At 36.8% G+C, this 26306-nt stretch overlaps 1 protein-coding gene across 1 annotated transcript; it reads left to right on the forward strand.

The window, feature by feature from the left end:
* The first annotated feature begins 48 nt into the window (after positions 1-48).
* On the forward strand, positions 49-25022 carry LOC134848679 (protein SYS1 homolog). The gene is made up of 2 exons (XM_063866199.1): positions 49-489; positions 24563-25022. Exons 1-2 carry the CDS (start codon positions 153-155, stop codon positions 24880-24882), a joined length of 657 nt encoding a protein of 218 aa, XP_063722269.1. The 5' UTR covers positions 49-152; the 3' UTR covers positions 24883-25022.
* The last annotated feature ends 1284 nt before the right edge of the window (positions 25023-26306 follow it).

The raw sequence follows: 26306 nt of genomic DNA on the forward strand, positions 1-26306 counted from the left end.
AGGAATAAATTTCAACTATTTAAAGATTATCGATTAATATATGGCTGTGTTGATAATTAGTTTTTTCAGTTCAAAAATGCTTAGCGATTCAAAATTAATTACCCAAGGCTCATTCGCACAGTGAGGTGAAGAATGTCAAATGAGTGATTTGAATGATATTAATCTGCAGAAGACACAACTTGATAGTTGCTAGTGTAATCAGAGACATCAGCCAATCAGTTTCGAATATGGGAACTGTTCGTTTCCGGTCCTCATCTTTCGACCCTAAACTCCTCATTTCACAGATCATCAGCATGCAGTGTCTATACTACCTGTTTACATGTACCCTGCTACTCTCGCTCTCCCTTGCGTTTCCACAACATGGGATCAGTCTGCAACACATTCTGTCTTACAGAGCAGTCGGTTTGTCTTCCGTCTCGGAGAGAATCAACTCTTGTCTCTTCGTCATCAATTCCCTTTTCATGGCACTCTCAATATGGCTCTTAGTTGGTAAGTTAGATAGCCCTTTGTGAACATCATAAGTAAGATAATCTTTTCTTACCAAAATTGTTAAACACAATATGGAGGCTTTATAGTTATTGCCAAATTGTGGCAATATGATTTTTGTCAACGAATCTGAACGAAGTTAATTAATAAATATCAAAAAAAACTCTTCCTATGACGGCGGAAATCAACTTTTCTTTCGTTTGAACACATAAAAACTTTATTTTAACAAGTAATATCTTCTACCAGTTAAGATGCTCAAGTTTGAACCCGTTGCCTTCAGTAGTATTGTATCGTGTCCCGGATCCTAAGGGGGGGGGGGGGGGTCCTTCCTAAGGGGGGGTCCTCACGTAAAGTAAAATCCTAGGAAAGGGGTCCTTAATTTTTTGGAGGACCCCTATCCTAGGATTTTGTAAACGAAAGAAATTTTCCACCCAAAAAGCAGAAGACCCCCTACTTAGGATCTTGCTAAGTTTAGCTTAACAACAAGGGACACGATACAAAATTCTTTCTAATTCCAATTTTTGGGGTCCTAATTATTGGTCCTGGTTAATTATATGAATCATGTTAATTGTTATATTTGTTTCGGGCAAATGAACTTTCGACCTAGTTGAAATTTGTTAGTGAACGGGGAATTGACTTTTATGGTATATAATAAAAATTGGCCGGCCATTTCGGCAGCGTAGCTTAACTGTTGGCAGCAGTAAACTAATTCCTTAACTTGACCTAAATTTTATGGTGAAAAGGCAGTACATTGAAATTACTCTCAAAAGGCGGCGGCCGTTGCTGGGCAAAATATACCAAATGATAAATTTGACAAATTTTGAAATAAGAAAAATGAAATTAGAGGGAACTTGGTGTACTGAAGATATTGATAATGAGCATTTACAATTAAGAGTGTTTTCAACCGCAGAAAAAAACTCATTTTTCAAATTTAGTAATGAACGCTACGTCGTCTTCCTCGAAAGGGCAAAGGAAATTTCAAAGAAAGAATACGAGTTAATTTTCAAAGAACAATTTTATTTGAGTGAGCTTCAACAAATCTCTTGGTGCATTTCTACAAAACAACAGTATGGTACTGTGAGCGATTTGAATTTTGCTGATTATGAAAACATATTCGACTATTCGTTTGATTTTACCTCAAAAAGGGTTGATAAAGACTTGGAGAGAAAAATCCGTCTATGTTTCAACAAGCTATCAAAATACAAGAAACTTCCGGTGGTTTATTTAATTATTTACCACCGTTATCTTAATGAGACTAAATGGTATTTGCAAGGTCACTTTTATTTCCACTGGCTTGAAATTCAGCAGGTTGGAGAGGTGTTGGAAAAAATAAATAATGAAATTGCAAAAAAGCAGAGTAACTCCTATTGATTTGAAAATAATTCACGAAATTTATACGTCTTTGAAACAAACTTATCCTGATAATTCTAACCGACGCAACTATTTTCTAGCTGCATGTTCTCTGTTTTTTGTTAGTTCTGATAACCTTAACTACGACATTTTAATTAAGTTGAGACCTTATGGTGGCTTGATTGGTATTGATAACTCTTCCTTGGACAAATACTTGAAAAATTCCAAAATTTTACGATTGCACGCTATTTTGCACGATGCGGCCGGATTTATACACGAATTTTATCAACAGGGTCCCACGTACTGTTACATGTTGCCCTGGAACTGTAACAACAGCTTATTGGGACATTTGAGTGGAATAGCGTTCTGCCTTTTCATTAAGTTGAAAAAACCAGAAGTTTATCATTTACTAGAATGCTAGGCGAGAGATCAGTTGTGCTTGACGTGGAAGGCTTTCGTTACAAGAAAAACGCCTTTGTGGTTAAAGAATTAGCAATAACAACTTCAGACTACAGCGATCGACTCATTTTCCTACCTCCAGTGAATTTCAATATACTACCAAAGCTTGAACAAAAAGCTTACAACTGGTTAACAAATTATTTACACGGTCTCCATTGGGAAAACGGTGATTATCTTTATATAAACTTGAATCAAATACTTCAGAGTTTTGTGCTGAGAAATCCCTGTGCCGTTTTTTACGCTAAAGGAAAAGAAAAGACAGAATTTTTGGCCAAGTACTTGGACCGAAAGATTGAAAACCTAGATGATTTGGGCTGTCCTCGGGTTGAAAACTTATATTTTAAAAATTATCCAAGTTGCAATAAACATATTCCACATTACAACTCCAGGAATCATTGTGCCCTGAAGAAAACCAAGGTTTTTTATGATTGGTTGAAAAATGAACAACAGCGAGAGATCAGCGAAAGTGGAGACATACCTATCACCAAATTCAATGCTTTGTGCGTGGATGACTCCAGAGGGTGATATTAAAATTTCATTAACGAGAATAGAGCGTATTGATTGCAGTGGCCAAATTGTTCAGAGGAAGGAGCAAATAATAATTTCCGAAGAAGAGTTGTCTACGTTGAAGAGGTTTTTTCCAGTTATTCATCAATTTGTATACTTCCAGAGATTCAAGTTTATCAGAAATGTTAGCCAGCAAGCGAGGAGTATATCTTCCCGAACTAGTCTTAGTACCCAAACGTCAGCCAGGAGTTCAGATGGATCTAAACAGCAGTGAATTGCCAGATGAGATTAAGACGATTGTGAAAGAGGATACTGTGAAGAAAATAATGTACTACAAAAAAACTGCAAATATCCCAGCAAACTTTGTTTTAGAAATGCATGACATAAATGATAGAGATTTCACACGTTATGAAATTTTTTACTGTTCTCAAAAGTAATTTAATTTACAAGCTTCATTCACAGAGAGAAAAAGTCTAACACAGTCTGTTGAATAAATAGTTTCTCAAATATCAGAAGCAACAACAGCAGTAGATGAACCTGACGCAACATTAGTAACAGAATTTGTTTATAACGAGACAAACAGTGAAAAAAAATCATGGAAGTTTTGTAACAATGTAACTTTGCCAAGGTCTGAAGTAGTTTTTGTTGCGCAAATGGTAGTAATTCTAATTTTACTAACTTTCTGCATTCTCAAACTTTCTTTCACTAAATTAAGTTGCGAAGAAACGTCAGTTTGGTTCTCGATTTTATCAGGCTTGGTTGGTTACGTACTACCAAACCCAAGAATATGAATAAAGTGATTGATACTTCGACAAGAATTTTTATGGCGATAGTGGGACCTTCAGGATCCGGGAAAACTGAGTTAATTTTGAAACTTCTGATGGGAAATTTTTTTTACCCTAAATTTGGAACCGTTCTATATCTTTACAAAGAGATGCAACCTGCATTCTCAGAAAAAGTGTCTTCTCGCGAAGTGAATGTGGAGTTCATGAAATTCGACGGATTCGAATCTGTGAGAAAATTAGAAAATGTTCTTCTAGTTTTCGATGATTCATGTGAAGACATCTATAATGACAAGGAATTTGTTAGGTTAGCGACAGCGGGTAGACATAGAGGGATAGATGTAATATATGTTAAGCATAACTTGTTTCAACAAAGTCGATGGTCGCGCACGATTGATTTGAACACTTCACACATCATTCTGTTCAAATCGCCTCGCGACGTTCAGCAACTAGATCTTTTAGGAAGACAATTGAATGTATCAAAATTTTTGAGAAACTGTTACGAATTAGCTACCAGAGACTCTTTTGGACATCTTCTAATCGACTTGGACCCCCGTACATCAGATTGTTTGAGATATTGTTCAAATATCACACCACCTGGGCCAACAGTTTTTTATTTACCCTTATCTGAAGCAGAAACTACTCCAATCACAAATGAAAAAGAAAAACTTATCTATTCTGAGGCATATGGTACAACTGAAACCTGACCAGCTAAGAAGATTAATTAGAAAAACTTCAAATCGTGAGATCATAACACTTATTTGTGAATGTTTGCTCAATGTAGTCAATGGAAACGTACCCGTTAAAATCGCAAACATCGAACGATTCGAGACAGCATACAAATACTTAATAACTCCAAAAACCAGTGTTGTCAAAAAACGTGCGATTATTTAGAGTAAAGAAGGCTTCCATTTAGTTCGACAAATACTTTATTTTTGTTACAAGTACCTCACAACTTAATGATGACTGCTGAAGAATTCATTCTAATTCCGAAACACTTATATGTTAAAGAGCAGCCACATGCTGCACGTGTTCTTCATGATAATAATATTAAACATAAAAATGCTCAACTGTCCTATCTTAACCGGCTTAGACCCCAATTACCTCCACAAACTAGTAAGACTACTGCAACGAAGGAAACATTTACGGATAATGTTGAGCCCCAACAAGAACAGCTTAAACTGTTAACGGACGATGAAGAAGTACCGGTCGAACGTGTTAAAGACGAAATACTAGAAGAGAAACACAATAGACAGACCGAAAGCATTTTAGGACAGTTACAAGTTTTAGAAGACAAAAAATTTGTTAGAGCAAAAACCGTACTTGAAATCATAGAAAATTCAGAAAGAGTAACCATAAACCGTGACAATGAGGTGATTTATGTAGATAAAGTACCAACAGGACTTAAAGCTACAATATTTTTATACGACATACAACAACCAACGAAAAAATTACACAATCCGGCGTTCATTAACATTTTAACTGCTCTCAACTTGAATGAAAACCTGGTAATAAATCGAAATGCCAAACACGCGGTTCAGTCAGCGCCTATTAACGCTCAAGAGAAACGAGAACCCGGACTCTCAAGAACCCGCTCAACGTCGCCCACTTGGCAGGAAAAAAGTAGTGCAAACCTTAAGAGAAGTAAAAAACACAAACGAAAAAGTCTCAGCGGTAATAGAAAAACCCAAAACCAAAAACGTGAAAAAGAGTCAGAAGAAGGCTCTGACTCATACGGAACGCCCCATAACGATTCAGATTCTCCAACGTCAGAAAAGACGAAGGCGCAAACAAAACAATGGGAAAATTACCAAGATTGAAGAAAAATTGTTGAAAACTAAATACAGTGACAAAGGTCCCGCGTTATTTGGTAGTGTGAACAACTTGATAAAAGCAAGCAATTTGTCGCGAAAGAAAGTTAAACATTTCCTTCATACTGAACCTGCTTACACGAAATATCGAACTGTGATCTGAAAAACGCCGCGACTCAAGGTCATAGTTTACGATATCGACGAAATCTGGTCATTAGATCTGGCTTTTGTTGATAAACTTGCCCAGTACAACCATGATGTTAAGTATCTGCTTGTTGCAGTTGACTGCATGTCCCGCTATCTCAGAGTGCAACCCTTGAAATCAAAGTATGCTACTACAACAGCAGAAGCGTTCAAACTAATGATAACGACAAAACAACCGGAAAAAGTATGGGTGGACAAGGGCACAGAGTTTAAAGGGTCCTTCGAAGCATTATGTAAAAGGAAAGGCATAAACACATATAGCACAGAGAGCGAGAAAAAGTCCGCATTCGCTGAGAGAAATATCCGTTCGTTGAAAAATCTTATTTATAAGTACTTGGAGGATAAATGGACTTACTCATACATTGACAAATTACAAGATTTTGTCAATGCAATCAATTCGAGAACAAATCGTGTCACAAATCTTGCACCAAATAAAGTAACTAAAAAAGATGTTCCTCGCCTGATTTCATTAAGAGCAGAACAGTCTTTGAAGTTAGTTCGACGTCCAAAGCTTTATGTTGGTGATTATGTTAGACTTGCCAAAGTAGACATACGTTTTCGCAAGGGTTACAAACAATCGTTCACCGATGAAGTGTTTAAAGTTTTTGACATACCAACACGAAATCCCCCAACATACAATTTGATTGATTCTAACAGAGAACCGATTGAGGGAAAATTTTACGAGTCTGAACTGATTCGCGTTCTGGAGAAGGACAATCATGACTGAGGGCACTTCCGACAGCCTTTTCACCCATAATGTTCCCCCTTCCTTCACAATTACCCTAGTTTCATCTGCATCAATGAACGTTTTTAAAGATAACACTCTGGCCAACTTCAAAAATCTCCTGAGTGAAGAAATAAATTTGCAAGGTGAATGGAGAGTAGCAGTTACAGAAATTACCTTCCCTACTCAGATAAACAACGTAACTGACAACAACATTGTGTACTACAAAAAAGATCGGGTTATAGCAAGCATGAAAGTTGAGAAAGACAAGATCTCCAGACCTTACCTTGGAGAAACAGCAAAAATAACAAAAGGAGAATATACGAGCATTGATCAAATACTGGACGAGATTCGTCGAAAGACAGAATTAGAGAAATTGGATTACGTAATTGATCCAATAACCAAACATCTTTCCTTATGGCTGCATTATTGGGAAGGTATAACTTTTTCAAGCCCGCAAATTCCTAGTCTACTTGGATTCAAAGGCGTCAGAGATGGAACTGGTTATCATATAGGTTACAAACAAGGAAGCACGAAACATAGCACATTCTCTACCCAAGATCTTATTGCTGACTATCCCGTTGATGTATGCGCTGGTACTCAGCTTATGTTTATTTATCTGGACATAATTCATTATCAAATAGTCGGAGACACAAAAGCACCCCTTTTACGAGTCATTGATACAAATCGTCGAGTGAAAAACGGTTACGCATGTACAATTGAACCGAATCATCGTAAAGTGTTTAGTAATTTGGATTTTAAAAAACTTTTGGTCAATAATATTTCCAATATTTCTGTGAACTTGCGCACAGAAACTGGAGGACTTGTTCCTTTCGCTGGAGGGGGAAAAGTTGTTCTGACTTTGAAATTTCAAAAGTTTAGCAATTGATCAAAATGGATTCATATTACCACAACCAAGCAAACCTACCACATTTCTCGGGGCATTATAGACAACGAGGCAGTTGCTTCGGTGCATTAGCCTTGGGAATAGGAAGAGTCGCACTTCCACTGGCTCGAAAATTTGTGATACCCGCGGCTAAAAAAATCGGAAAAGAACTACTTCTTCAGGCAGCTCCAGAACTGATAGAAGTTGCAACAAAAAGAAAAAGTCCTAAGCAGGCACTCAAAAGCACCGTTAGAAAAACAATCAAAAAGCAAGTAGGAGGAGGAAGTAGATCTCGGAAAAGTCATCCGAAAAGAACGACGGCGTTTAAACGAAAAACGAGACGCGTCATTCCCAGAAAACGAACTGCACAGAGAAGTCGCTCCGATTTCTTTACAAGGGTTAAAAATGATTTCTAATTTAATCCCGAGTGAAGCAACTCACAGCTCCTTGGACTTATTTGAGAAACCGCCTTTACTTGTCACTTTTGAAAATGCATTCACCCAAAAAATTGGACCTTCCTACTCTCCTGATGGTCCTATGCTCGAGTTTGAAGTACTCGGCGACAGAAATAATTTCATCGATCTTCAACGTACTCGTTTGGAAATAGTTGCACGAATTGTTCGAAGCAATGGAAACGTGCTTCGAACGCATGCTACAGAGGCGGCAAATAGAGATACGCCGTATTTTGTTAACAATCCTTTATCTTCATTATTTTCTGAGTGTACACTGTCTCTGAATGGTGAAAAAATATCAACTACCAATGCTAATTTTGCCCATAAAAGCTTTATTGAGACCGAGTTTTCATACGGTAATGATGCCAAGAAAACATGGTTGGCTTGTCAAGGTTATTATTATGAAGAAAATCCATCAGCCATTGACGGTGCTGGAAGGAGAGCTGATGATGTTACGGAGCGTAAAGGTCTCGTTGCGGCCTCGAGCGAGCTGAAGCTATTTGGTAAAATTGCTTGCGACTTTTTGTCGTGTGACAAGCATCTACTTAGCGGTGTGGCAATAAGATTGTCTCTTAGACGTTCTCCTAATGATTTTGTTGTCATATCTGAAGATGCAGCTAAACACTACAAGGTCCAAATAATCGAAGCTAACCTCTATGTCAGAAAGATGACTATGACTGACTATGTTCTCTCATCAATAGAAAAAACTTTGTTGAAGAACCCGGCAATTTACAATTACATCGAAGTAGTACCAAAAACGTTTCTCGCAACTGCAGGAGTACAAAGCTGGCGACAAGAGGATGTTTTTGCAAAAGAACCTGTTCGAAGAATGATAGTAGCAATGAGCATAAACGAAGCATATTTGGGTACTAATAGAACAAACCCTTTTCATTGCCAGAAATTTGGGTTGAATGAGATCATTGTGTACAGAAACGGTCTACCCATTGCCGGAACTCCCATCTCAACATCAGACAATAAAAGAATTTATTACAATACGCTTGAGGCTCTTGATTTTGTTTTAAACACTAGTCATGGAATCAGTCTCGCTAATTATGATAATCATTATATTATGGCTTTTGATCTCACGTCTACTCAGGAGGCTTCACACGATTTTATTCATCCTGAATTGACCAATTGCACTATTTCGCTCGAACTCAAGTTTGACGCAGGTCTCGGTAATAACGTCGAGTTATTGTTTATGGGAGAGCGTGCATCAACAGTTTATGTGCGTTCAGATAGAAAAATTACCAAAAACACTCTTATGACCTAAGATAGACATGGATAATCTTCAACTAGTAGAAATTATTAACCGTTGTAAACATTTGAAACATCGCTTTAGAGGTGTTTTTCCGGCAGATTTGCCATGCTCTTCAGTACTGAAAAACGATAATACATTCATGATTATGAATGCCTCATCATCGGATCAACCTGGAACCCACTGGTTGCTTTTTGCTCAAGCTGGAGGACAGATATTCTTCGCAGATCCTCTAGGTAAACGATTATGTGATTATCCCCTCGTGTACAAGAATATGCGACGTACAATTCACGAGGGAAATCAGCTACTGTTGAAAAAACCAATACAATCAGCTGATTCAGTGTTATGCGGACTTTATTGTATTTATGTTGCTCATGTTATAATTACAAACAAATTTCCAATAGGTTTCAAACTTAATGATCATGATTTGATAAGATTTGCCAAACATATGTTATTCTAAATTAATTTATTGATGTTTTTGTAAAATTTATAAATTCGTTTTTTTTTTCAATTCATTCTTATTAACAACAAAGTTTTTTTCTGCAAGTTTATGTGAACCGCGAAAAGTTTCATATCAAGTCCTTCGAAATATTAAGGCATGGCCGTTTGGTTTAAGGGGCAATAGCTAACCCGGCGTCGCTCCTGTGTAGTAACATTTTTTTTTTTGATATACAAGAGCGAAAGAAAACCAATATTTAAAACTTGAATTTCTTCTCCATGATAAATTTCACAAACAAAGTGTTTGAATCAATTTCCATACAACCATACCCACTTAAAATTATGTCAATTATTTTAGAAAACTCAGCAGCGTTTTCACCATTCAAAATATTAGTAAAGCGTTCAATTGTTACGTTAGTAATCAGGTCAGTTTGAGTTTGAACAGATTTAGTCTGCGAGCCGAAGCAAACTTGAGGCAATCGTCTTCGAACTGGAACACCACTAACATCTAAGTTGTTGATGGAGTTATAATTCACAGCTATTTTCAGTTTTTCCATCAGAGGGCCAGACAATTCATAGTTGGAGCAACCCAAAATTAAATATTTGAATGTAGAGAGAAGACAAGGAACAACGAAGGCTTTTGAAGTCATCTTGTTAAGTAAATCGGTAGACTCTTTCGTAAATTCGACCAGCACATGATAATGTTTTTCGTTGTCAATCGAATGGTTGCAAAAATCTAATTTATTCGAATGGGAGGATACTGCAAAATTTGCTTTTGAAGCGAAGCCCGAAAAGTTGGGTTCATGATTCAGGATGAAAAATTTGTAATTTTTACGGAACTGTTTGAAATAATCAGGGGATTGCTCATACATTGCTTCAACCATTGCTTTGAAGTTTCAATAGAATAACGAGTTGATAATGTTACACAACCCGACAGTTATCATCGTTTTCACTTTCGCATTCCTTTTCAGAGCATGAAGATTTTTTAGATTTGTTTCGCTTTTTTCTAAGTTTTTCAGTCACGTCGCAGTTTTTTGCTTTCGTCAACCTTTTAATTTTTGTGTAATTGTCCGCCAAGGACTCGAATTCACCAGTTGACAAAGTTATTCCTTGTCGATACTTGAAAGTTCCTTCTTCGTCTTTTTTGTACAATTTGATAGTTATGTAAGTACCGGTCTGTGCGAATGTTTTTGCACCGACTCTAACTAAACGTTTATCATTCGAAGATATATCCCTAAAATCATCGAAATAGTCTACATCCGTGTCAAGAGAAGCGTACATTATAAATGAATAACAACCAACTGGTTTTTAGTGTGGAACGTTGAAGAATGACTGATCACAGTATACGAGACAGATCATGCGCTCCCAAAGTAAAAATTTAGGTGATAAAGTTTACGAGCGCCCTAAGCCATATTGATAAGACTTAATCACCAAGGATATAATTTCTTTAACGATAAACCTCTTTTTATATGGGTATTTAGTTACTTTTTCCCCCGGCTATACTCTAAAAATCTTCTAGTGTTATTTATTGTGACGGTTATTTTAATGACTGTTATGAATCATGGTAATGAATTTCTAACAGCATAACAATGATTGTCTGGCAAACTATCATGAAAACTTGATTTTGAGTGCTTTCGCCCGTAGCCACTATAATAAAGCTGTCACATAAATCTAAAAAATCGGGTTTTCACATTCATTCCTAACATGACCTCAGGCGTCATGCTTAAAAGAATGAATAAAATTTGATAGCCTCGCCTAAAAAGTTATTAGCTTTGACCTAATTGAACTATGCCACCCCTTTCCTGATCTCTTTCTCATTAATAAACTTTTCATACTTTTCATTCTCTCAATTTCATTTCGGTAGTTCAGTCATTTCATTTTAACAAAACTTTAAACCTCTTCAAGTCATGACTAGTCCTTTACAAATAATCTCAGTGTCTGATCGAGAAAGAACAATTATCTACCAAACATACACGAGAGAGTCGATTGCAGTCATCCATCAACAGAAAGAGAGAGTCTCTCCGTCTACAGCAAGTCCGTTCAATGACTTAGCTCCCCGAAAAAACGACGAGAATCAAAACGAGGAATGGACTACAAAAAGTCATATCATGCTACCGAACTACCTCCTTGATCACATCGATCTACTTAGACAGAATCGAAAACGAATGTACGAGAGTTGCACTATTCACGAGAGCTATCCGGCATTAGAAAAGACGGAGATAAACGACACAACCTCGCTCGAGCAGTCTCCAAGAAAAATTCTCTTCGCGTATGACTGCGAGTCAATGCCGTTGTATGAAAATCAGGAGGGATGTATTCGTGACTATGCAGAGCGCGAAGCGTACTGGGATATTCCGACAGCAATGTCTCCCGAGTCGTTTGTTAGGGGAGCAGTTTCAACTCCAGAACAATCAACTTCCTATTCGGATGCTCGGGTTTCATCTAGTGCGGAGACAATTGATCTAGTCACCCCAGATCTCATTCAAGGCACTCCTCCAAATGCAGCTTGCTATGCGCCAAAAAAGAGAAAACTACAGTTTCGAGGTTTCTAATAACTTAAACAAAAAACCATCCTTTGTTTCAAATATTATTCCAAGGTTTTATATTTTCATTTTTGTTTGAGTTGACTTCTAAGCTGTTTTAACATTACTGTGTGTATATTTTTTGTCTCAGTTTTTAATTTGCTTAATAGATCAATTAAAGTTTGCCCCGTAAAGTTTTCAGCAAAATCTTAGAGAAAAACTACAAAAAAATCACAAATCGAGAATAATTTTACGCTAAAATTGTTGTTTGAGAAAGAATGAGAGAGAGAGAGAGAGAGAGAGAGAGAGATATATACACTAGCTCAGTAGTGAACCCCATTTGGAATATCCTTTTCGGGATATTGCTTTCTTTTCAAAAGAAAGATAAATATGGAAGGGTCCAACATTTTCTTGTTGGTAGTCCAACCATATTTATTTGGCTTTTTTATCAAACACTCTCTGTCCTCTCTCTCATCATACTTTGTGCCCGGTGGGGTTAGCCAGGTCTTACGCAAAGTAACAGAGAGTGTTTTAAGCCATAAATCTGCATTATAGTACATTCATATACATGTTTTGGGTGTAAAACGGACAATTTTTTGGTAAAAATGTGAAAAAAAAAAATTTGTTTTTTTTTTCGAAAAATGAACATGACCCTTAACCCTGCTCAGAAATTCATGGCAAATTGATTGAGGGTAGTTTCAATGGATTTGGAGAGAAAAAAAAATTTTTACCAATTTTTTTTCAATATTTTCACAAAAATCAGATTTTCTCAAAAAATCACAACTTTTTAAGCGTCTACTCTCATTGATTGGGCTATAAATGTTTTTTTTTTAATTCTACGCTTGTCCTAATTACGTATCAGATAGCTCTTAAAAATTTCAAACCACATTCACTTGAATTTAAAACGTGAACGAATAATTCAAGCTAAAAATTAAGGAAAAAAGAAGTTAAAAAATTATGTTTTTTAAATTTCGAACTTGACCAGTAGAACTGTGCTCGAGGTCCCACAAAACTTACTAGATTTTTTGTTGATAGATTTAAAAGATACTTTTTTAAACATTACTTTTTCTTTTTTCACAACATAAAAAGTTTGAGGTTTTCGTTTATTTTGAAAAAAAAAAATTCACTTGAAATTACAGAACGGGAGGCGTTCCCGAGGAGCGTAGCGACGAGCAACGCCGGGTTAGCTATTGCCCCTTAAACCAAACGGCTATGCCTTAATATTTCGAAGGACATGATATGAAATGTTTCACGGGACACTGAATGACATGAAGGAAACTTTGATTCCGATATCTTTTACACATTCAAATGACAATCTATGCTTATCATGCATCGGTAACTATCAAGGTGTCAAATTTGCCAAATTTTCATTTTTTAAGTTTACTAGTTTATTTCAACTTAATTAGTTAGTTGAGGGCTTTACTTTCTGAATACTTTTATCTCATGTTTCTACTTTTTATTATACCTATTTACGCAAACCAAGAACTGGGGCTTGAAATCATTAGGAAATTACTGTTTCACGGTTAAAATTAGTCAGAAAAAGTTTTAGGCTCTATCTGAATCATTCTAAGCTTTAAATTTTGTAATTTAGTGCTGAAATGTTAATTGAAAGTCTAAACCAGTCCCCTAAAAAAGGCCAAAACTTTATCGCTAACCCTTAAAATTAACAGCAAAAGTTTGAGGCTGTAAATGAATCAGTTTTTAGTATACAAAACCCCTGCACTTGAGTAGAGTGATGAGACATAGAGAGCTTAAAGCTAGAATGAACCCTGTTTTTGGAAAGGAAAGTACTTATTGCCAAGACGGCGAAGTATAACTCTCGTTAATGGCTTCTACTTGCCCTTACCCGCAAAGTTTTTTGGTGCTAGTCACTTCTCGCTTTTGCTTTTTCATAACCAGTTCTACTTCTTGAAATTTTCCTGAATTACTTCAGTAACTTCAACAAACAATGCCGAACTCTACTTCTATCGCGACACCTGTTCCTTGCCAGCAGTGCGGAAAAATACTGAGCTCTAAAAGGAACTTGAGAAGACATGAGCAAAAAGTTCACAAGATCCTTCCTCCCCCTCCTCCTCAAACTGTTTGCGATGAGTGTCTCGAGTCATTCGAGAGTTTGTCGGAAGCCCGAGAGCACGTCGAGCTGGTACATGACATGACTTCGAATAGTCATTGTATCTATTGCCATACAATATTTCTCACCGCGGAAAGCTATGGACAACACTTGCTGAAGAAGCACGCATTGCCAGTTTGGGACGGCATTGAGACGACGTCTTCCGCTGCCCCAACGGAAAGCGCGTTCAGAGGCAAATTGCGTCGATACGATCTCAAAGTTGGTGAAAAAGAAATGGATTTGCTTCAAGTCATGATGCAAAACAAGGAAAAAATAGATGCTCTTATACTGGAAAGGGTCAAAGAGGGTCCGAACAAGGTGCAATTCCACGTGGAGGTGGGAATGATCAAAATTCCCACTGTGCAAGACGGGGACAGTGGAAACTTCGAAAGGACCATGCTGTTTCTGAACACTAAGACATTGACAGTGTACTTCGAGGGAATAGCTGGGGTTCAATTCTTGGAACTGATTGAACATATGGTCAACCAAGTCAATTCGTTCTCTTCTCATGGTAGCGGATGGATTATTGACAGAATTGAAAAATTGCAAATCAGTTTCGCGGCCTTCTCACCAATAAGAGCAGGATCCTACCTCGAGCTACCTGATGCACTCAGCGCAGCATCTACTCTGCTCACAAATATCAACACTAAAGATGATGACCGTTGCTTTCTCTACTGCTTTGTTGCCGCATATCACAATGTGAATGAGCCGGCCCTCTACCCCGCATCTAGACGGTGGCTGGAGAAAAACAAAGTCTCAACCTACAATCTCGACAAAGAAGGAATTGTGAAAATCAATGGGGAATACGAAATGCCAATGGGTCTGATGGATATGGACAGATTTGAAAAGTTGAACAATTGTCAAATCAACGTCTTCCGGTAAGCAAATTCTAATTGCCTTCTAAAAATTTTAAAATTCCTTCAATAATGTTCTTCACCTATTCAAACACCCTGTTTATTTCATTCCAAACCTAGGTATAAAAATTATTTTTCTGTTCAGGTACAACGATGGCGAATTGTTGCCCATAAGAGTATCGAGCAGATTCACTACTAGCCTGATTGTGGACTTGTTGCTGCTGACAGATGGATCAAAATATCACTATGTGTTGATAAGTGATCTCCAGAAACTGGTCGAGTACGTGCGGCACAAAGTGCACCGATTTCAATCTGAGCTTTGTCGCAAATGTTTCCACACATGCGCTTCATTCGAAACTCTGAGAAGACATCAAGAACTGTGCTACCAAGACGAAGATGTCGTCATAACAATGCCCAAGCCGGGAAAAGATGACCACAAGTTCAAAAACTTAACAGCTCGTTGGTACGTACCCAGAGTAATCTACTTTGATTTGGAGTCACTGCTCTTACCAGTATACGGACCGCAACCTGATCCGCGAAAGTCTAGCACGCAAACAATTGAAATCCATCAACCGTGCGGCTACGCGTTAGCAGTAATCGAATTTGGGAAAAAAGACCTGTTAAAGTTTGAGCTTAAAAGAGGACCGAATGTGATGGAAGAGCTAATTAGCTCCCTTGAATCGTTAGCGAGACAAATTTACGTAGAAAAAAGGAAATATTACACTTTCACTGGTATAACAGACCAGGAACGGGAAGATGCTACAATTTGTTGGATATGCGAGAATGATTTTTCCGACAATGATCAAGTGGTACTTGATCATTGCCATTACACCAACAAGTTTCTGGGTTGGGCACACAATGAGTGTAACGTTAATAGAAAAACAACAAATTACATTCCAGTGGTAGCTCATAATTTGTCAAATTATGATTTACACTTTATAATCAAAGCGTTGGCAAAAAGCGATTCGGAAAACACTTTTTCCGTAATACCCGCATCTGAAGAAAAATATATATCCTTGACAATCTCAGTCTACATAAAAACGTACACGGACAAAAACGGAAAAATCAAAAAACTCTACGAAAATCTGAGATTCATCGATTCGTATAGGTTCATGCTAGCATCGTTGGCAAAACTTGTCGATAATTTGCCCAACGAAAAGTTTTTTCTTCTGGAGAATTATTTTGAAAAACTCGGCCAATCACGTGAAAAAGTCAGTCTGTTGAAACAGAAAGGGCATTACCCCTACTCATACTTCAACTCATTCGAAAAATTCCGAGAAACTCGCCTTCCCCCACGAGCAATGTGGAAAAATAGTCTAACAGGAGGGGATGTGAGTGTTTCAAGAAGCGAGTACAATCATGCCCTTAAAGTTTTCACCGAACTGAAGTGTGGCTCACTTGGTGATTACCACGACTTGTACTTGACTACAGATGTGCTATTGCTTGCTTCCGTTTTCGAAGCTTTTCGTGAAGTTTGCTATCAAACATACGGGCTGGATTGCGCCTGTTACTTCACGGCAAGTAACCTTTCCGGGGACGCCTTTCTAAAAGTTTGTAAGCCCGAACTGAAACTCTTAACGGACCGTGAACATCTAGACCTTGTGCAGCGAATGATACGAGGAGGCATGTCGTCGGTTTACGCGCGCCGATTTTACAAAGCAAACAATAAATACCTCGACGATTTTTCGCCCTCAGAACCATCAAGCTACATCCTCAATATTGATGCAAACAATTTGTACGGGGGGATAATGAAACACTGCCCTTTGCCCTTAAACGATTTTTCAATAGTTGAAAAAAGTCTGGCAGACATACTGCTCACCAGCGAAACCTCAGAGTGGGGTTATATAGTTGAAGTCAATTTAACCATACCCGAAGAGCTTCACGACTTCTTTGCTGATTACCCCCTTGCCCCCTCTCGTGAAGTAGTGGACATCGGTGCAATGAGCAACGAGCAAGTCGACATGTTGGGAAAATTGGGAATCACCACACTGCCAAAAGTGCCAAAGCTTCTACAGACCTTGCATCCTAAAGAAGGTTATGTTTTGCACTACCTTACCCTAAAATTGTACCATGAGCTGGGAATGAAAATAACTCACCTCGGAAAAGTTCTTCAGTTCCGCCAAAGTCACTGGATGGCACCCTTTGTCGACCTCAACACCCGCCTACGAAAAGCCGCGGTAAATAAATTCCAGGAGAACTTCTACAAGCTAATTGTTAATTCAGCTTTCGGTAAGACAATGGAGTCTAAGTTAGGAAGAAAGAAGCTGGAGATTGTAAGGAATGAGAGAGAACTTTTACAAAAAACAGCTCTGAGCACAATGAAAAGCTTTCAAATCATTGACGATCAATTAGCCACAATTAGCTTTTCAGTAACAAAAATATTGTGGGATAAACCTATGATAGTTGGTGCGACCATCCTAGACCTCGCCAAGCGTTTCATGTTTCAGTTTCATTATCAAAAAATGAAACCAAATCTAAACTTGGAACTCCTTTACTCCGACACGGAAAGTTTTATTTACGCTATAAAAACTGATGACGTTTACCGAGACTTGGAGAAAATAAAAGCTGATTTCGACTTTTCAAATTACGATAAGGACCATTTCTTGTTCGAGGATACCAACAAGAAAGTTGTGCTGAAGTTCAAAGACGAGACTGGTGGGAAGCCGATCAGAGAATTCATCGCCCTAAAACCGAAACTATATTCGGTCGTCCTTAATGGTAAATAAAATTTAAGCCACCCTTCCACCCCCCATTCCTACCTTTTACAGAACAAAAATACCACCACCAACCTACCTACACCCCTTAATTTGTTGCATTAAACTATGGGCATTTAGCTGATTTAGGCAACATTATACAATGTTGCCTAAACGTTGATTTATCTGACAACATATTCCCTCTTTTTTCCTCTTTTTTAATCATAATTTAGAGTCTTCTGCTCTTTTTTGGTAAAATGAATCAAATTTTGTTCGGTATAAATTGAGTTGCTGAAGTGAAATGAAGCTATCCCCAACGTTGTAGAAAAGAATCATAATTTTGCTTCTGTTTAGAAGGCACTCAAAAATTGAGTGCCAAAGGAATTAAACGGAGTGCACAGAGAGAACTGGTCCACCAAACCTTCAGGGACACATTATTCACTGGAAAAACAATGAGAGTGTACAACTATAATATAGTTTCGAAAGGTCACACCAATATGACAGTGAAACAAAACAAACTTGCATTATCACCATTCTACTCAAAACGTTTTCTACTTTTCGACGGAATTTCGACAGTGCCCTTTGGCCATAAAGCCGCTGAAGAAAATGCTTTTCTAGAAGACATTTACATGGACACCGAGTGGGCCAACTCATACAATGAAACTGATAACAGTTCTCCCGATTTTACACTTCCGGATTGGGGATTTTTACAGCGGCCCTACTCAGAAGCAGAGCTACAAGAAGAAGAAGAAGCTTCTAGTAGCCGAGTCCGTGAACGTCCCCCTATAAAAAACCCATTTATTTTATCTGAAGCTTCAGAAGAACGACCATCTAAAAAACAGCGCAAAGAAAACCAAAACAATAAACATTAAAGTCTGAAACATATATTTTCAGATGATTTTTGCTGTTCGTCCTTTTTATACTTCGACTTGTATATGTTTTGGTTTTTACCAATTTACAACTAATAAAATACTCGTATTGAGCTCAATCACTGTTTTAACATAAATAGCTTCAGGCAAATAAACTAGTAGACGCAAACCAAGTGTTAATTCAAACAAATGTGTGAAATCCTTAGGCTTGTTTTGAATAACAAACTTTAATAGCATGACAAATCTTTGACGATAAGAAAGAAAGAAAGCCAGGAAATTATATCCACATGAAACTAGGACGAAAAAAGAAAAGTTCAGGAATTAGGACGATTAATTTTAAATATCGCGGGAAAAGGGACCGCTTTCAAAGGAATTAGAAGGAATTATTGTATCGCGTCCCGGTTGTTGAGCTCAGCTTAACAAGATCCTAAGGAGGGGGTCTTTTACTTTAGGGGTGGGAACTTGCGATCATTTACAAAATCCTAGGATAGGGGTCCTCCAAAAAATTAAGGACCCCTTTCCTAGGATTTTGCTTTACGTGAGGACCCCCCCCCCTTAGGAAGGACCCCCCCCCCCCCCCTTAGGATCCGGGACACGATACAATACTACTGCCTTCATATTACCTTCATATTGCAAATATATTGCCTTCATAATTCATTCAGTATATCTATCTATCTATCTATCGATGCAGTCTACTATTTATTGGCGGTTCCTTTGAAAACTTTTTCATTATGTTGACGTCGTAAAAAACCAATATATTGTAACGTTTGTAGAGGGTACCGAAGTCAACGTTGTAAAATTTTCAAACGAAATAACGTCTCTATATAATATATCTGATTCACCCCTACAGCTTTTTTTCTGCTTAATCAACACTGCTTTTTAGAGTCGATGAACGTAATGAAGACATTGTTCTGGGTGATTTTTTTTTTTCAGGAAAAATTCCTGAAATTTTTTCAAGCTCAAATTTGATTTTTTGCGGTTTAACTTCTAATTTTTTATTAACTCATTTCATTTTTTTTGTTAGAAGGAAGTCAAACTCCACTATCAAACATCAAAAGTGTATCGAAAACCGTGATTGACTTCTAGTTTCTAAAATGGATTTTAAAGATAAGATTTTCCAGCGAAATGAAACTTTTACCTAATGATCTAGTATTCACAAATTGAGTTTATTTTATTAAGTGTTCATGATTTTTTCTTGAAATTCAAAGAGCCTCCAGACTATATGTTTTTTTTTGCAATTTCACCATATGTTTTTTGGAATTTTATTTTGGAAAAAGCTGATGTTAATTTTTTTGTTTTAACAAGTAGATGATACGTGGGAAGAGGTTTGGTTAAAGTTCTAAAGCATGAAATTTTTGTGAGAAAGGTAAGCTTAAACTTGCAAGAGTAAGTGTTTTGGAAACTGCAACTAGTTTTTTCCCGCTAACCTATTTGAATAATGCAAAAGTCTCTCAGCTTTTTACAGCATCGGAGCTTATGTACTTAGCGAGTAGATCGCATGTTGAGTAGAATTTTAAAAAATGAACTTTTTGTTTATTTTTTGGTTGCGTTTCGTCTGCTTCTTTGCTAAAATAACTCAACGCAATCCAAAAAATCGAAAACTCGCTGTGTTCACCATAAAAAGTCTTCTCAAAATGCGATCCAGCAAAGAATTTCATACTAAAATATTTTATTTTTACGGTTTGACCTTTGATTACGCTTGCGATTTGCAACAAGCTATGATTCTCGGAAATGTCAAATTTTTGATTTGTTAACAGTTTTTTTATACTTATTTCGCTATTTATCCTACTAAATCTGATATCATAGATTTAATCGAAACAACAGGTTGTTAAAAGCCTATGCCCAGTTTGTGTAAGAAAAAGTTATGGCCTTCAAACAAGTCGGAATTTTGAAACGGTGACAGTTTTTTGAAAACTTGTTGACTTCACGCGAAAACTGCCGTGCCAATTCTCAGGATGTGTTCAATCAGGAAACTCTGTTTTGGGAATCTTCACTGCTTAAGCGGTCATAACGTGCTTTTTGCAGAAAAGTTAATGGATTTTGTAAATCCGTTTGACCGTTTTCTAGAAGTTTTGATCGTTTTTTTTTTAGAAACTTTTGAATTTTCTTGGAATTTACGCAATAAAATCTAAGATGAAAATTTCAATTGAAAGAACCGGTTGCTATAATGGTTTCTGCATAAGTGGCGACTTCTTAGGTTTTTTTGTGAGAGAAATATTATCTCTTTGGGAAAGTTGGTTATTTCAAATTTTTTTACTCTTCTCACTTAGTTTGGTAGATAAACAACTGAAGTAAGGTTTTGGGCAAAGTCCAATTTTTGAAATCACATTTTTTGTACCGCATCAGTATAGCAAATTCATTCAATATCAAACACGTGCCTCCAGCTTTAGCTGGGCCCTCAGTTATTTTTTATCGAGACATACGGTTCGCCTAGTTCACTACGGAAAATTTTGGTTCACCTAGTTTTTTTTTCATCATTTTACGTTTATGCTTGTGTTGTATCCTAAGTGTGTATTTGTTTTTGAGTTCTTCTCAAATTCGTTTAATAATTGATAGGCAAATAAGGTTATTCGATAACAAAAGTGGTGACAACTTATAAATAGTTTCAAAAGCTTCAAAAACTTTAATTTAAAAAACTTTAACTTTCAAAAGTGGAATATAAAAAAGGACATGTGAAGTTGCTTTATCAGTGAACCTTAGCAATTTCGATACTTTTTCTTGGCTTAACTAGATGTAAAGCGAATGCATTTGTACCGAAGGTCTGGGGCTCGAGGCCAGGCCGGACCTTGTTTTTTCAGTCAGTGAAAGAAAAGTTTTGTCTCAGTTAATGTTAATTAAAATTGTCTTGCGTTTGTCTGCTCATGTTTTGCCGGCTTATTTGCCACATCGGGGTTTTTCTTGTTCGGTCTGCAATTTTCATCGTAGATGCTAGTTTTTTTACTTGTTTTTTGTAAAATTAGTAGCCCATCATTGTATATTTTCCTTGGTTTTCCTTGTTCGTTTTTTTTTCGCTTCAAAGCTTTATTCGGCCTAACTGGTTTCGGCTCATTTTTTATCGGCTTAGTTGCCCTAGTTTGTGTCGCTTGAGAGGCAAAATTTTTTTTTTTGTGAAAAAGTCAGGTAGTTTCTAATGCAAGATTTTTTATTAACATGATTGCTCAATTTTTTATGAGATTAATTTCTTATGGTATCTTCATTCTTTTTGGCGCAATGGCATCTACCCATTTGTCGACTAAGGTGCAGTTTGATAATTTCCTGTTAGATAAAATCAGGTATTATGAAAATGTATTAGATTTTTTTTGAGACGTTTTGGCAAAGTTTTTCAGTATTTTCCTAAATATTAATTTTTCTCTATCCTTGCGATAAGCAAGAGTATTGCAACCGGATACTAGACTTTTTGCCCGTAAATAATTTTGGTCACAGAATGGTCAATTTAGGAATGATAAATTTTAAGAGATGCTCAGTTTTCTGAAATTTCAAACGTACCTCATCTTGGTACGTAAGGTAATAGGTTGAGTACCTTTGAGGCAGTAATTATTTTTTAAAATTAGTTAATTGAAAAAAAAATTGATGTTTTTCGGATTCGTGGTTTTTGGCCTAGTTTTTGTCGGTTAATTCTCCCTTTTTGAAAAATTTCATTATCTAGTACCAATTTTTCAACCTAATTTGTAAAGCATCGATATGATTTTGATTGTAATTTTTTTTACTATAATTGAAAATTCTGTAATTTGTTATTTTAACCTGTCTGATATTGAATATTGTTTCTTAAGTTTTTTGACAAAATGGTTTTTGCTGACGTTGGACCGGCTGAGTCAACTTTTATTTTTCTAATTTCAAGGGTCGAAAACTCCTGTTCGACAAAATCAGGTATTATGATAATGTATTGGCTTTTGTTTTTTATCTTCACTTTTTTGGGACGCTTTCGAAATTTTTCAAATTTCAACAAAAAGGTTAGTTCAGTCGAAAACTACTCACTGAAATTCGAAAAAACGTATCAATTATAAGAGCGCCTACTCACATGTGTGCTTGCATAATCCCCTTGTCTCTGTACTTTACCCTACTGTCTACCGCCTGTTTGAGACGCTTTGGGGGAATGTCTGACAGATTTTTTTGGATTTCGTTTCCTCAAAAATTACTCTCCCAAATCTGAGATTTGGATTTCAATGGATAGAATGCGTTATGGGAAGCTCACCTGCAAAGGGGCTATGCCCAAAACTTTTTCAACAAAAACTATTTGAATTTTTTCGAGATAATCTCCCAAATCTTGTATTTTTGCATTCAATCGAAACAACCCAGATATTTTTACACAGAGGTATGATTCGTAGAATAGCCAAATTTTTGATTTTTTAACCATTTTTGGAAGCTTTGTTTTTTCTCGAAAACTACCCTCCTAATTTAAGGTTAAGTTTTTGGGTTCAATAGAGAAACCCGGGCTCGGCAATGTTCTGTTTTCAAGCGGCCACGACCTTCTCAGTGTAGAAAAAAGTGATACTTTTTGGAAAGTCAAGTTTTTGAACTTTCGTTGACCGTTTTTTAGAAATTTTTTGGTTTTCAAAGAAACTATCCTATCAAATTTGAGATGAAGGGTTAAATTGAAAGAACCGGTTGCGAGAAAGTTTCCTACAGAAGCGACGACCCCTATTTCTCGTGAAGAAAATTTCCTGTATTTGGGAAGATAGCCATTTCTTAAAAATTTTTACTCTTCTCACTTATTTTGGTAGAGAAGCAAGTAAGGTTTCTTGGAAAATCCAATTTTTGTAATTGCCCATTTCATCCAGCATAAGTAAAACAAATTCGAAATATATCAAACAGCTACCTCCAAGTTTTACTGAGACCCTTGTTTTCTTTTATTGAGTATACAGTATTTGGTTTCTTTAGTTTTTTTCGACTTATCATAATCTTTGTTTGTTGTATCGCTAGTGGTGCAAAGCTCAGCTTCGCCTCTTGTGTAGAAACTTCTTTTTCGATTTCCAAAGAAATGATAGCAATGAAATTAGTGCCCACTTCTCTGTTGCCTGAATATACGCCTAGCACTTTCCGCAGTCTTTGACAAAGTCTGTAGGGGTAATTTTTGACCCATAATTTTGGATTTTCCCCCTTTTCTCCAAACTACCCCCCCCCCAAATCTGAGATTTTGGAGTCAACGGAGAGAACGGGATGTGGGAAGTCCTGCTGCATTAGCAGCTACGCTCAATTGTTTACACAAAAAGTTGTCTTTTTCGGAAAAGTCAGTTTTGATTTTTTGACAGCTTATTCAAACTTTTTGACTTATATCGAAAACTACTCGGACAAATGTGAGGTTTTAGATTCAATGAAGAGAAAAGTTTGTGGAAACCTCTCCTGTATCAGCCGCTATGACCAAATTTCTTTACAAAAAAACTTATCGTCCTCACTAAAGTCATATTTGTGATTTTTTAAAACTGTATTAAGAAGATTTGTTTCGAAGACTACTCTTCCATACCTGAGATTTTAGGTTCAATCAAAAGAGTGGCCGGTGGAAAAATTGCTGATTAAGCGGCTACGCCCACATTGTTTTTATACTAAATGTTATGATTTTCGGAAAAGTCGAATTTTGAACAGTTTTTTTTAGTCTTTGGCTTTTTTCGAAAACCACCCTCCCAATTCTGATATCAAGGGTTTTATCGAGCCAACAGATTCTGGGAAGCCTCAGTTCATAAGTCGCTACACCTTAAATTTTTAACGAAAAAAGTTATGTTCTTGGGAAGTTTCGAAATAATTAAAAAAATGTTCTCTTTGTTTATTAGAAAAACAACTGAGGTTTTAAGTGAAGCCAATTTTTGTAATTACTCATTTCATCCCGCATCAGTAGAAAAATTAAAACAAACTTATCAAACAGGTATCTCCATCTTTAGATGGCCCCTAGTATTGAATGCTTATTTAGTACTGGTAGTTGTGTTTCTCGACACTATTCTGAATTTTTTTTTTTTCAAGTTTTTTATCTCGATTTTGTTATTTTCGACTCTTTTTCTATTTGCTAGCTTGAAATGCTAGTGTCGCAAGTGATGCGAAGCTCCGCTTTGCCGCCTCTGTATTTGCACTTGTCCAACCGCCTGTTGGCTATGTTTCACAGAGGCAGCAGAAGTTCTTTCGATATTGACAGAAATTCATTTGACATTTGGTGAGATGTTTTTGATTTGAGGTCGGAGTAAACTGTGCACGGACTTCAGCTTTACCCTACTGCTTTACCATTGGATAATATCCTCTCTCTATCCCTCTTCCTGGGCTCACATCCCAGCCACATGGTCATGGTACCTTCTGCACATAGTCTGTGCTCTACTCACTACAGTACTAGCTGAATACCTTTGCATGAGGACAGAAATGAGAGCAGTGCCAATAGGCGGCGGAGGAACTTCCACTAGCAATATTACTCAAAATTCATCCACAGCGTCAACAGCTATGCAAAACAGCGGCGACACTTCGTCTATGACTGAAGGTGGCGGCGCAGAAAGCCAAGTATAGTCAATTTAAGAGTTCTGAAAGAATGCGACTATCAGTTGCAAGTCTGAGAGGAATGAGAGGAAATGAGCTCCAGTTTAGTTTAATAATGTAGTATTTATCAGAAGTGAGAAAAATCAAATCTAAATATTTCATAGCTTTTTTATGACTTTATGATGAGGATGATTGGCTCTCCAGAGAAAATATAGTTAAATGATTGTTTTTTAACTTGGCAACCGCGTTGATTTTTCTTCTTATTTAAAAACGTTGACTGAAATTTGCACAGCTAAATGAACCAACCGCCTATTCTTGTAATGATATTTTTTTATTTCTGTTCTATTTTTTTCTTTTTTTTCTCAGTTAATGATTTTCAGTTTAGTCACTTTGTTCCTTGGAGTATTCCTTGAGCTCAGTATTGGTCCGAACTCTGGGGGAATCCCTTATGATGAACTGAAAGATGGAAAACTAATATAAGACAATTAATTTTTTGTAAAAGAACTGAGTATTCAAAGAAATCGCAAAAATCCATATAAAAGAGAATCCAAGATATTGAAATCAATATTATACTATGAAAAGTTAAGTATAAAGTGTTTTCGGAGTGTTACATCAAGAGACAAGAATTGTCACGAGAACATCCAGTAGTTGCACCCGCTGCCAGGTCACTAGGAGAATCTGTTAATGTCGTTTTTCAGTTTAAACCTTTCAGCCAATAAAGGTATGTTAAGAGTCGATGGATGTAGTGAAGGCTCTTATATAGATTGTGATTTTTTGTTCACGTTTTTTTTTCAGGAACAGTCTTAACATTTTTTAATGCTCAAATTTGATTTTTCGCGGTTTGATTTTTGGTTTCTTTTTCAGTTCAATTCATTTACTTTCTTAAAAGGGAGATAAACTCCACTATCGAACAGCAAAAGCGTAGAGGTCATGAAAACTGTGATCGAGATGTAGTTTCGAAAGTGGATTTAAAGGTTCAGATTTCTCAGCGGAATAAATTTTTTTTAAATGATCGAGAATTCACAAATTGAGTTAGTTTTATCAAGAAGCTAAACAGCTAATACTATTTGGGATGTTGCAATGCAAATGTAGAATAAAACAAGAGTATAGATGCATATAAAATAAGCACAGTTGGCCAAGCGGACTAAGGCAAAGTAAGCTAACGCCGATTATATGTGTGAAATAACAGTTGACGTAGGTTCGAGTCCCCCACCTGCCCATGTATTAATATACTAAAAACGGGGGTTACTTCCTATTTTAACTGTTTTTTGGTTCTAATTCGGTTCAGCCTTGATTAAGGTTGACCGCCAAAAAGAGCAATTTGTCTCAAGGACATTACCGACCGGTTCTTGTGGCTAGCTTGCGCCGATTTGTACCAAAAACTGGCAGATGATAAAAATGTTATATGATGTTCAGATCAATAGAAATAATGCCGAAATTAATTTATTGACCGA

This window comes from Symsagittifera roscoffensis, chromosome 1, assembly GCF_963678635.1.
Source record: "Symsagittifera roscoffensis chromosome 1, txSymRosc1.1, whole genome shotgun sequence".
Classification (NCBI taxonomy): Eukaryota; Metazoa; Xenacoelomorpha; order Acoela; family Convolutidae; genus Symsagittifera; species Symsagittifera roscoffensis.

Bases quoted from the DNA above. Each gene is read 5' to 3' on its own strand.
- LOC134848679 (XM_063866199.1), top strand. From the start codon at position 153: ATGATATTAATCTGCAGAAGACACAACTTGATAGTTGCTAGTGTAATC. The intron at 490-24,562 runs GTAAGTTAGATA...TTTTGATTTGAG, and splicing joins CTCAATATGGCTCTTAGTTG to GTCGGAGTAAACTGTGCACG.